The 13,068-nt window shown below is 46.8% G+C and overlaps 1 protein-coding gene across 1 annotated transcript in view; it reads right to left on the bottom strand.

The window, feature by feature from the left end:
* The window catches only part of LOC102994737 (phospholipid-transporting ATPase IB), a 467,552-nt gene that overhangs the window by 413,356 nt on the left and 41,128 nt on the right, over positions 1-13,068 (bottom strand). The window contains exons 10-12 of the mRNA XM_028497800.2: positions 9,063-9,228; positions 3,240-3,367; positions 2,327-2,404 (exon numbers count right to left, since the gene is read on the bottom strand). Of these exons, the coding sequence (XP_028353601.1) occupies positions 2,327-2,404; positions 3,240-3,367; positions 9,063-9,228 (372 nt within the window). The remainder of the gene's footprint in view (positions 1-2,326; positions 2,405-3,239; positions 3,368-9,062; positions 9,229-13,068) is intronic.

The following is a 13,068-nucleotide window of genomic DNA, read 5'->3' as shown; positions in this document are numbered from 1 at the left end:
AGCTCAGACTTTGGCAACCACAATGTATTTCTTTCTCAGACTCCATCCCCTAGTTGGACTAAGAAGGCATATCCTGAAACAGCACAGAACAAACATGAAGCCTCTCGATCACGATCACAGTGAGGTTACATGAAGGCAGCTTGGAACTGCTACAGATTATGTAACTTTCCAAGGCACGAAGTTTTACACATTTAACACACTAAGCTCTCAATATACAAAGGTGAAAAGAGAAATTCCTGTGGAGGTTAATAAGCAAACCATTTTGACATGATTAACCGACTTCAAAAGAGATGAACCCAAATGCACGTGTGCTGTGTGAGTTCTGTCCTCCCGGGTGGATGCCGCGAGAGGGCGGGGGAGAAAGGACTCAGGACCACAAAGGAAGAGAGTCCAGGTCAGGCTCTGGATACTAACCAGCCATGTGGGCTCGGGAAAAGTCACCTCACGCTACTTGGACTCAATTTCCATGTCGATGAAATAAAAGGTCTGGCCAGAAGATAAGTAACATCATTCTATGTGTAACTTTCTGGGAAATTACATCATGGATTGGTGAGAGGGAGTAATTAACAGAATTGTCTCCAGGAAAGATTCCAGTTTCTCAGGGATTTTCTAAAGAGGGGTCATGATCGCGGCAGGATGTGAGAGAGACTCCAGTGATCCCCAAGAACTGTTCTAGGGAAGCCACATTGCACTGTTTTGTAGAGGAGGGATTAATAACATGAATTGCGTACTGCACTTTTTCTAACTGACACAATATAAGCAAATACACTGAGAATTATTTTTAAAGCAATTCAAGGCCCTTTAAGTAAAGAAAGATTATTAATGATCCTAAAGAAGTCAAATAGTACCTAGAAATATGAAATCAGTAGACTGTGGGTAATGAATGCTTTAACTATAAATAATAAGTTTTTATATAAGTTTTACATGCAGTAAGTCTAGGGGTACAAAAAGCTCCATAGGATCAGCCTTTTAATAAGCAGTATTTCTTTCTGCCTCTTTCTTTAAAAATTTAAAGATTATATCAAAATAGTTATAAATGGGGCTTCCCTGGTGGCACAGTGGTTGAAAGTCTGCCTGCCGATGCAGGGGACACGGGTTCGTGCCCGGGTCCGGGAAGATCCCACATGCCACGGAGCGGCTGGGCCCGTGAGCCATGGCCACTGAGCCTGCGCGTCCGGACCCTGTGCTCCGCAACGGGAGAGGCCACAACAGTGAGAGGCCCGCGTACCGCAAACAAACAAACAAACAAACAAAAAAATAGTTATAAATGACATTTTATAATATGGAATTATTAGCATTTTCTATCCTCATGTCTACTGAACATTAAGTTATCCTTTAAGTTCCAACTCAAAACTAACTCCCCCATGAAAACTTTCCCTATTCCCAATTAGGATGAACTATTTCATCCTGGGTGCTTGAGTAGGTTGAATCCTTCAATCATCCAGGTCCAGTTCAACGGCAACTGAGAACACAGTTATCCTAAGCATTGTGCTCAAATGACAGAGGCGACCAAAGACCGTGTCTCAGGTACACCCACAGCCCCGAACGGGCTCAAAAGTCCCAGGATGGAAATGGACATGTATTACTACCACACCTCTTACTTTACTGTATTTATGTTTGGAAAAATTGTTATGGAAACATTGAAGAGAGATAAATTAACTTTCCTGGAAGTCTGGAGAAGGCTTCAAATAGGAGGCAATTTTCATCTGATACATATTAACCGCACTCACCTCATGGGGTTGTTGGGAGGTTCATATAAGATTTATAAGATGAAATTATAATCTGTAATTGCGATGCATTCAAAAGAGGTACTCCTTGCAGTGATTTCAACAGAAGATGAAGACATAAAGCATCAGTAAAGACAGGAGGGGTTTAAGGGTGACGGTGGGAGAGAAACCGCTTCCCTGAAATGTTCCAGAGATAAAACCTGGAACACGTGAGACACTGTATGGATTTATGTCCTTCAAATCAGCCCTCACATATTTTGTAAGGTTACCCAATATCCGAGGATCTTAACCATTATTTTCCCTTTACTTGCCCGATTAACAATCGTAAGAGTCCAAATTAATGTTGTACTGTATTTTTTGCACTAAATTTGTCGCAGGTACCTTCCAGGTGATAAGATATACCCACGCCTCAAAAAGTAAGTCAAAATCAATTAACATTTGTATTTAATAATACCTCTAAGTACTACAGAGCTCTTTTATTAGACATCAAAACCACCTTGATGGAGAATTATTTTTGCAAAATCTCTCCATGGTTCTTCCAACATTTGTCTGCCACCGTGTTCATACGCCGATCCCGAAGTCCCCAAAGAGGCTCTCACCTGTCCAAGCTCTTCATTAAGGTTTGATGTCCTGGCCATGGCAGGAGTGTCATTTCCTAGATAATACATATCTGTGTCCTGAGAGAGAGAAGGGGGGGCACTTCAGAAATTATCTACCATCGATTCCTCATTTAGATTAAGAAGAAACTAAAAAACATGTAACTCAATATAAATGTTAGTTTTTAATCTGGGGGTGAAAACACAGTGTCTATTAGTGCAGAGAAACACTGAGACACGGAGGAAAACAGAGGAGAACATGGTCTTTATTTGTATCTAGATGATGTGGCTTCAAGATGATCATCTCCTGACCTAGACTAACTCATACTTCTGAGTTTAGCTAACACCTCATTCACAGGATTGTTGTGAGGCTCAAATAAAAAATGCACGTCAAAAGTGTCTGGTCTCCAAATACTGGCTGCTGAGGTCTGGTGCTTAACGGCCATGGCAGTTCCTTGAAAACTCGACCTCGACTCTTGCAATAGAATCCAAATTTACTGTCACCATGAGTTTTGACAGATAGGGGACACTTAAGTAGACACACCTAAGAGAACGTTACTTCAGCACTAAGGAGACTCTAAAGCACGAGCAGCTGCAGCCACTTAGTCCCCCCCTCACCAGAAGACAGGCACGTGCTACACATTCTGCTCCATTTTTCCACTGACGTTCCTGAGAGCCCCTGCCCTGCCCACTGCACAGCCCAGGACGACGTTAGGTGCCTAGCCACAGACGCCACTGGCTCAGGGACACCCTTGCCCCTCCTCTAGGCAGTTAAACTCCCAGACTGAATCGTAAATCAACGACGTTCTTCCTTTTCTGGGAGCTCCACTCCAGCACTGAGGCTCCAAGAGGGTATGAGGAAATGGCAGCTGACGCGTCCCCAGCACCTCAGCTTCCAGCCAGGTGTGATACTCACCCAGTTTATGAAGAGGGCTTGTGTGAACTTCACAACCTCGAGGGTCACCAGCAGACTGATGGGAATCAGATTGTTGTACAAGATGATGAACGTCAACAAGTTATATCCAAAATTGTCTGAGCTCGCGTCTGTGGAAGAAAACCAGAATATCTGCACAGCTTAGTCTCTGTTCAGTTTCCTTATACTTTATGATATTTGAATTTTTCTGAAAGATGTTCACAAAAAAGTTTATCGGCTTAAGTATACATTTAGGGATTCAAGTTAAAATAGTTACTGAGGGGCTTCTCTGGTGGCGCAGCGGTTGGGAGTCCGCCCGCCGATGCGGGGGACGCGGGTTCGCGCCCCGGTCCGGGAGGGTCCCACGTGCCGCGGAGCGGCTGGGCCCGTGAGCCGTGGCCGCTGAGCCTGCGCGTCCGGAGCCTGTGCTCCGCGACGGGAGAGGCCACGGCGGTGAGAGGCCCGCGTACCGCAAAAAAAAAAAAAAAAAAAAAAAAAAAGTTACTGAGCACCTACTGTGTGGCATGAACTGTGGATACAAAGACTGCGATGCCACATTCCTTCCAACAGAGAGCTGGCTTCCCAGAGGGGGCTGCGGGGTGGGGAGTGCACAGAAGCAAGCAGCCCCGCAACGTGACGGTTCAGCAGGGCTCACGGACTAACAAGGCCTTCACGGGGCACTGAGGAAAGCAAGGCACGAGGGTTTGGATGCGGAGGCCCAGTCCCTGAAGGCCACCCAGAAGAACAGAGGCTTCAGACAAGTCTTGGAGGATAGAGAGAGGGCAGCGAACTAAAAAGGATGCAGAAAAAAGGACAGGGGACTTCCCTGGTGGCGCAGGGGTTAAGAATCCTCCTGCCAATGCAGGGGAAATGGGTTCGAGCCCTGGTCCGGGAAGATCCCACAGGCCGCGGAGCAACTAACCCCGTGTGCCACAACTACTGAGCCTGCTCTCTAGAGCCCATGCGCCACAACTACTGAGCCCTCGTGCCACGACCACTGGAAGCCTGTGCGCCTAGAGCCCGCGCTCTGCAACAGAGAAGCCACCGCAATGAGAAGCCCGCGCACCGCAACGAAGAGTAGCCCCCGCTCGCCGCAACTAGAGAAAGCCCCACCTCATTCACAGGATTGTTGTGAGGCTCAAATAAAAAATGCACGTCAAAAGTGTCTGGTCTCCAAATACTGGCTGCTGAGGTCTGGTGCTTAACGGCCATGGCAGTTCCTTGAAAACTCGACCTCGACTCTTGCAATAGAATCCAAATTTACTGTCACCATGAGTTTTGACAGATAGGGGACACTTAAGTAGACACACCTAAGAGAACGTTACTTCAGCACTAAGGAGACTCTAAAGCACGAGCAGCTGCAGCCACTTAGTCCCCCCCCTCACCAGAAGACAGGCACGTGCTACACATTCTGCTCCATTTTTCCACTGACGTTCCTGAGAGCCCCTGCCCTGCCCACTGCACAGCCCAGGACGACGTTAGGTGCCTAGCCACAGACGCCACTGGCTCAGGGACACCCTTGCCCCTCCTCTAGGCAGTTAAACTCCCAGACTGAATCGTAAATCAACGACGTTCTTCCTTTTCTGGGAGCTCCACTCCAGCACTGAGGCTCCAAGAGGGTATGAGGAAATGGCAGCTGACGCGTCCCCAGCACCTCAGCTTCCAGCCAGGTGTGATACTCACCCAGTTTATGAAGAGGGCTTGTGTGAACTTCACAACCTCGAGGGTCACCAGCAGACTGATGGGAATCAGATTGTTGCACACGTTGATGAGCGTCAACAAGTTATATCCAAAATTGTCTGAGCTCGCGTCTGTGGAAGAAAACCAGAATATCTGCACAGCTTAGTCTCTGTTCAGTTTCCTTATACTTTATGATATTTGAATTTTTCTGAAAGATGTTCACAAAAAAGTTTATCGGCTTAAGTATACATTTAGGGATTCAAGTTAAAATAGTTACTGAGGGGCTTCTCTGGTGGCGCAGCGGTTGGGAGTCCGCCCGCCGATGCGGGGGACGCGGGTTCGCGCCCCGGTCCGGGAGGGTCCCACGTGCCGCGGAGCGGCTGGGCCCGTGAGCCGTGGCCGCTGAGCCTGCGCGTCCGGAGCCTGTGCTCCGCGACGGGAGAGGCCACGGCGGTGAGAGGCCCGCGTACCGCAAAAAAAAAAAAAAAAAAAAAAAAAAAGTTACTGAGCACCTACTGTGTGGCATGAACTGTGGATACAAAGACTGCGATGCCACATTCCTTCCAACAGAGAGCTGGCTTCCCAGAGGGGGCTGCGGGGTGGGGAGTGCACAGAAGCAAGCAGCCCCGCAACGTGACGGTTCAGCAGGGCTCACGGACTAACAAGGCCTTCACGGGGCACTGAGGAAAGCAAGGCACGAGGGTTTGGATGCGGAGGCCCAGTCCCTGAAGGCCACCCAGAAGAACAGAGGCTTCAGACAAGTCTTGGAGGATAGAGAGAGGGCAGCGAACTAAAAAGGATGCAGAAAAAAGGACAGGGGACTTCCCTGGTGGCGCAGGGGTTAAGAATCCTCCTGCCAATGCAGGGGAAATGGGTTCGAGCCCTGGTCCGGGAAGATCCCACAGGCCGCGGAGCAACTAACCCCGTGTGCCACAACTACTGAGCCTGCTCTCTAGAGCCCATGCGCCACAACTACTGAGCCCTCGTGCCACGACCACTGGAAGCCTGTGCGCCTAGAGCCCGCGCTCTGCAACAGAGAAGCCACCGCAATGAGAAGCCCGCGCACCGCAACGAAGAGTAGCCCCCGCTCGCCGCAACTAGAGAAAGCCCGCGCGCAGCAAGGAAGACCCAACGCAGCCAAAAATAAAAATTAATTAATTAATTAATTAATTTTAAAAAAGAAAAGAGGACAGGCATTTGACATGGTTGTGAGGAATACCTACAACCTCACTAAGGTGGGAGCATACTGGGGACACCCCCGAGAATTGGTAAAATTCTCCTGTGTGAACAGGCGAAAGCGGTGAAAAAAGGGAGACAGACGAGAAGCCCGGAGCCTACTTATGGAAGATAAGAGAAGGAACGTCTTGATGGAACACGGTGCCTACCGGATAGAATCCAAAGCAGAGGCAGGAGGAGGGACCGGGAGAGGGGAAAGAGGTACAAGGTCTGTGAACGTCGAAGGGGAAAGTTCTCTGAACTGAAGTCAAAGCTCTGACAGTGATGATGCAAATGCGAAGTCTGATGGCTTTTACCAGAGCTACTCGGAATTTACCTTAAAATCACAAGGCACGGACTTCCCTGGTGGCACAGTGGTTAAGAATCCGCCTGCCAATGCAGGGGACACGGGTTCAATCCCTGGTCTGGGAAGACCCCACATGTCGCAGAGCAACGAAGCCCGTGCGCCACAACTACTGAGCCCGCATGCCACAACTACAGAGCCTGTGTGCCACAACTACCGAAGCCCATGCACCTAGAGCCCGTGCTGGAATACCTACAACCTCACTAAGGTGGGAGCATACTGGGGACACCCCCGAGAATTGGTAAAATTCTCCTGTGTGAACAGGCGAAAGCGGTGAAAAAAGGGAGACAGACGAGAAGCCCGGAGCCTACTTATGGAAGATAAGAGAAGGAACGTCTTGATGGAACACGGTGCCTACCGGATAGAATCCAAAGCAGAGGCAGGAGGAGGGACCGGGAGAGGGGAAAGAGGTACAAGGTCTGTGAACGTCGAAGGGGAAAGTTCTCTGAACTGAAGTCAAAGCTCTGACAGTGATGATGCAAATGCGAAGTCTGATGGCTTTTACCAGAGCTACTCGGAATTTACCTTAAAATCACAAGGCACGGACTTCCCTGGTGGCACAGTGGTTAAGAATCCGCCTGCCAATGCAGGGGACACGGGTTCAATCCCTGGTCTGGGAAGACCCCACATGTCGCAGAGCAACGAAGCCCGTGCGCCACAACTACTGAGCCCGCATGCCACAACTACAGAGCCTGTGTGCCACAACTACCGAAGCCCATGCACCTAGAGCCCGTGCTCCGCAACAAGAGAAGCCACCACAATGAGAAGCCCACGCGCTGCAACGAAGACCCAACACAGCCAAAGATAAATAAAGTAAAACAAATTTTCTTAAATAAGATAACAAGGCACAAAGCATTATGAATGGGGCCAAAAATAAATAAATTAATTAATTAATTAATTCTTCCACTGTGAATCACAAACCCTGTACTGGAGTTTGACATTATCTGAGCAATTTAAATGACAGTTTCCACAAAGCTTGTATACCAGTATGGTGTCAATGCAGTTTATTTACCCAGACCATGATATTTTGGAACTAATATGTAAACAAATGTATCTGCCTTCACATTCGAAGCTAAACATACAACACGGTTGAAATCCAGATTTTTTAAGAACCAAAATCAAGGATTCTGACCCAAGCTACAACTGAGGTCCCAGTCACATTTCCCACGTCTGTAAAGCAGCGACAAGGACACTCCTGGGAAGTTCAAAATGTGTGCGTTTTCTACATGACAGAACTAGAAAAGGGGAAACAAATGTTCCATCAGTTTAAAATACATAGAAAGATGGGAATAATAATCATCCCAAGAAAACATCCCAAAGTTTTAAAATTCAAATTTATTATTCAAAAAAATTTTGTCATTTAATTTTATTTTTCTGGAATTGCTGTGTAAGGAGATTAGCAAATCTTCTCTCAAAACAAAATGCAATAAAACTGGACAAAATTGTCAAAAACAAGCTTGATAAAAACTACTAATGTGCATATCCAAAAAGCTCAACAAACTTCAAACAGGATAAACTCAAAACTATTGAAAACCAACGAAGACGCTGAAAGCAGCAATAAAAAAATGACTCACATACAAGGGAAAACTCAGTTAAGAGTAACAGCTGACCTCATCGGTACAGCGGAGGCGAGAAGGAAACAGGACGGTTTATTCAAAGTACTGAAAAGAAAAGAATGTCAACCAAGAATTCCTACAAGACTTCTGTATCAGCAAAACTATCCTTCAAAAACAAAGGAGAAATTAAGACACTCTAAGATAAAAATTGGGATAATTTGTTGCTATCCAGTCTGCCTTACAAGATATAATAAAGGAAATCCTCCAGGATGACAGGAAGTGACACCAGACAGTAATTAAATCCACATAAAGAAGCAGAGGGCAATAAAGGTAATTATATAGGTACTTATAAAAGACCATATAATTACATATTTTCTATACTTTCTTTTAGATTTAAAAAAGTAGGGCTTCCCTGGTGGCACAGTGGTTAACAATCTGCCTGCCTGCCAATGCAGGGGACATGGGTTCGAGTCCTGGTCCGGGAAGATCCCACATGCTGCGGAGCAACTAAGCCCGTGCGCCACAACTACTGAGCCTGCGCTCTAGAGCCCGCGAGCCACAGCTACTGAGCTCGTGTGCCACGACTACTGAGTCCGTGTGCCACGACTACTGAGTCCGTGTGCCACAACTACTGAGTCCACGCACCACAACTACTGAAGCCCGCACGCCTAGAGCCCGTGCTCCAAAACAAGAGAAGCCACCGCAATGAGAAGCCCACGCACCGCAACCAAGAGTAGCCCCCGCTCGCCGTAACTAGAGAAAGCCCGCGTGCGGCAATGAAGACCCAACGCAGCCAAAAATAAATAAATAAAAATTTTTAAAAATCATCTGAAAATAAAATGATCCCCAAATGTGTCCGCCTTCACTGCCTCACGTGACTCATCTTTCGGTTCTTGAAGGGTGGGCATTGTCTACAACAGCCAACGGGCAGAGAAGGAGGGCACGGCCCGCACACGTACGTCACGCTTGGAAGGATGGTCAGCTTCAACAAGGAGCCCGTTCGCCACTTACCCATCTTCCTGATGTACCAGTTCTTTCCTCCTTGAGACCCGTTCCAGTACAGGGCTCCCACTGAGCTCACCAAGGCCATGACCAGGAGGATGCCAAAGAGCACCAGGATCTGCACATTAGTTACTTTCTCAACATTCGATCTCTTGAGAGGTGCTTTGGTGGAATTCTGTACGAGAGCATTTAAAGCCAGTGAGGGTCACAGAACAAACTTGGGGGCAAAGAGTAGGGAGAAAAGGAGGTAAGTTAACTAAATTCAACAAATAAAAAGACTATCTTTTTGTCAAATAACCAATGAGATTTAAAAGTGTACTATGCTCCTGAATCAACAGCTAGTTTTAAATAAAGAAGAACACAGAAGACACACTATCATTTTAAAAGGGCACATTTCCACTCTGCATGATTCAGTCCGTACTTCTTACAATTACAGTCTGTACTTCTTAATTTTAGCATAAAATTAGCTACTTTCACGATCTTAGAATACAGGTTCCAAATCATTTAAGCCCAGTTTAAAAGAAATCAGGCTGTTGCTAATTCAAGAGAAACAAAGATTCTACATCACAAAAATCTAGAATCTTCAAAGTAATAACGTAGCTCTATAATTAACACACAAAGAGCTATTTTAAGCCCAATAGCTCAAAATTTGAGAAAAGACATACACAAACACACACACATCAATAATGCAAAATAGAACAATAGGTGTCAAAATAAATGGATGGACAAAGAGGTCATCTGGAAAACTATGAACAAGGAACAAGCAAGAAGAGCCGGGAAAGCTCTGGTGGCCAGCAGAAATCTGAACGGGGTCCTAAACCACAAACAGAACGTGGGCAGGAAGTTACAACAAAAGTGGAAAGACAGCCCAGCCATCTGCAAATGCTCATGGCCTGCTCTCTCACCGCCGGAGGGGAACCCAGCCCAGCTAGAGAATAAGCCAGTGTCGGGAGTGAGGCCAGGAAGGTTCATCAAAACCAGATTCAAGGACCACTGCACATCAGGTTTGGAACTATATCCCCTCAGCAGTGGAAAAGTCAATAGAACTGTTTGCCCTGGACAGTTGTTCACTTGAAGTCATTTTTATTAAAAAAATTTCTGAAGGCAGCTGTGGTGGCAGAATCACTTCCCTCCTTAATGACATCCAGGTCCTAATACCTGGACCAGTGAATATGTTACTTTATACGGCAAAGGGGCTTTTCTGGTGTGATTAAATTAAGGCCCTTGACTTGGGGAGATTAACTTGAATTATCCAAATGGGCCCGATTTAATCACACAGGTCTTTAAAAGCAGAAAAAGAAGAGATCCTTTCCCAGTTACGGTCAGAGGGAGATATGAGTACAGACAAAGGGCCAAAGAGATCCAGCACTGAGGCTCTGAAGACAGAGGAGGGGTGGTCATAAACCAAGGAACTCGGGCAGCTTCTAGAAGGCTGGAAAAGGCAAGGAATGGAGTCTCCTCTAGAACCTCCTAGAACGTTCTAAAAAGCAAGGCTGCCTGGCTGACATCATGATGTGGGTGAGACCCAGAGCAGACTTCCGACCTACAGAACTGTAACCTAAGAGCTTCGTGTTGCTTTAAGCCCCTACGTTTGTGTGATTTGTCGTGGCAGCGACAGGAAACTAACACATAACACAGCAGATGGTAACAACCCCTTCCTGGAGGAGGACAGACCCCGGACTAGATCAGAAGCCAGGAGTGGACGGGAGAGATGGCGGGAGCTTCAGTCCACAGTCTCTGTCCACAAGTCATGAGCCTTGTCCCTTTACAGGCAATACTGATATGCAAGATCAGGTGATCTGGATACTTGCAGGGCACTGACTGGCCATGAAAAACGGTGCGTTGGGCCAGACTTGAGTTCGCACTCTCTCTTACTTTTCCCAATCCATCTGGTCCCTAACAGAGCTAGGATGAAAATGTCTCTGAATATAAGGATACAAATAAAGTCACAACATGAAAACAGAATCGAGATGAAAATGAGCGGCACTGCATGCCTACATTGCGTCGGGCAGCTCATACCACAAGGTGGCTGAAAACGTATCTGAGTTCTATCCCCAAACCCAGGACTGCTGCGACCATGACCATGGCTTTCTGCGGGGGTGGGGAGGCGGGGACTTGGAATGCTGGCGACTTTGCAGCCCTGTGAGTATCTAAACAGCACGGCCGCATTTCCTGTACATATGCTCTTTTTCCCACTTCACTTCAAGTCGCTGAATTATCTGTCCTTTACAGACTTTAAAAAATATCCCTCTAGAATCTAAACGGAAATCCACCAGTAAAGGACAACTTACCAATCAAATATCATCTCAAGGTCGATGGGGTCGACACATCACCTTTGGCCTCACGGCAGGAGCCAGAAGACCAGTTTCAAGACTGCCTACCTCAACCTTTTAAAAGCTTATCTTATTTTTAATAAACATTCGTTGGAGGCACAAGCAGAAAAAAATTTACAATAAACGTTATTTCTATGACTCCATGAGTTTATTGACTTTTGACCTTTCCCAGTGGTTGACTCCTGGCCAGTTAATAGGATTAAGAAAAGTTATGTTTCATCCAATACAAGAGCAACAACCCAACACTTCAGGCTTCAGCCCATGCCCTTAGGAAAGCCAAGCTCTAGCTACTCACTCCCATCCCCTGAACATTCCACCTTGCAGGGAGGAGCCTGTAATGTCAAATTCCTACTAGCATTATAAGTTCTTCTCCAAAATCCTTAGAAAAAACTACTCTTGAGTAATGGAGTTAGAAGTAGAAATAGACCAAAATGTCAGATTTTGAAAAAGCTTAAGTCTGGCCTGAATTTTACACATTTGATTTCCTTCTAAGAAAGCAGTCAGTACTAGTTAAGACAAGGACTGGGGAGCCAGACTGCCTGGGTTGGAATCCCAGCTCTCTCTCTTACTGGGTGTGTAACTTTGCTAACTTACTGACAGATGCCTCGGTGTACTCATCTAGAAAACGAAAACAAAAATAGTATCTTCCTCATAGGGCCGTTGTGAGGAATCAATGAGTTAACACATGAGAATTTCTTGGAGCAATGCACGGGGCACCGTTTGCCAGAATTACTGTGACAATCTCTCTTTCCCATTAAATCAACCAACAGAAACATCAGACGTTGAAATAGTTCTACATGTAACTACACTCAACATGAAACGAGGGAACTCTGAAGCAGAAGAGTAGAAGGCATTGAGGTGAGAACTTAAAAAACAAAAAAGTAGAAGAACCCTAAAGCAATGGTGTTTCCTCTCTGTGGTCAAGTAGCACAAGTAGAGACGATGTATGTTGTTTCACCCACAGGATGGCTACCAGCTAAGTGTGTTATATTATATTGCTTTCAAAAGCTTGTTATTTTTACTTGTTGTTTTAGCCCTGAAGGCACGGCGAGTCTAGCACAGGTGTTTCTGGGGCTTTGGATTGTTCTGTACTTGAAGAGTCAACACGTAATGAGCCCTTCAGAGAGGTTTAAGGCACCCAGCACACTCACGGCATGCAAACGTCGCGAGGTAACTTAGTGAACACCTTGCTCCCCGAAGGGAGGATGGAATTATTAAGCGTCACTTCATTACCTCTTACACCTTAGCTGCAAAGCTGTATCACCAACGTATGATCTAGGGAAACAGCATCGTACCCTGGAAAAAAAAAAAACTCCAGGGTACAAGGAATCTTGGGGAGTGGTTACAGTTGCAAAATGCACAATCTGAAAACCAGTCTTGGGGCCCGGCCCGCATCTGAGCGAGCGCCTCGTGATCTGTGGTCAGCGGGGCTCCCAGTGTTAGGCGGGAGCGGCGCGCGCCGGCCTGGGCCGGTCTGAGGACACTCGCTAGGTGGCAGGGTGCTCAGCTCTTCACCCAGAGCAAGGCTGCACACACAGCTGCTCAGGACCAAGACACTTCACACATCCCAGTCCGCGCACGCGCACACACACAGAACACACAGACAGACACACACCCCTTCCTCTACAACCAACCCACCACACGGGGGGCCTCAGAGTCCAGAACCAGGGTAGGCGGGAGCG

This window comes from Physeter macrocephalus, chromosome 13 (genome assembly GCF_002837175.3).
Source record: "Physeter macrocephalus isolate SW-GA chromosome 13, ASM283717v5, whole genome shotgun sequence".
Lineage (NCBI taxonomy): Eukaryota > Metazoa > Chordata > Mammalia > Artiodactyla > Physeteridae > Physeter > Physeter macrocephalus.
Note: the sequence above shows the minus strand (reverse complement) of the source record. Positions and strands in the feature narration are given on the sequence as shown.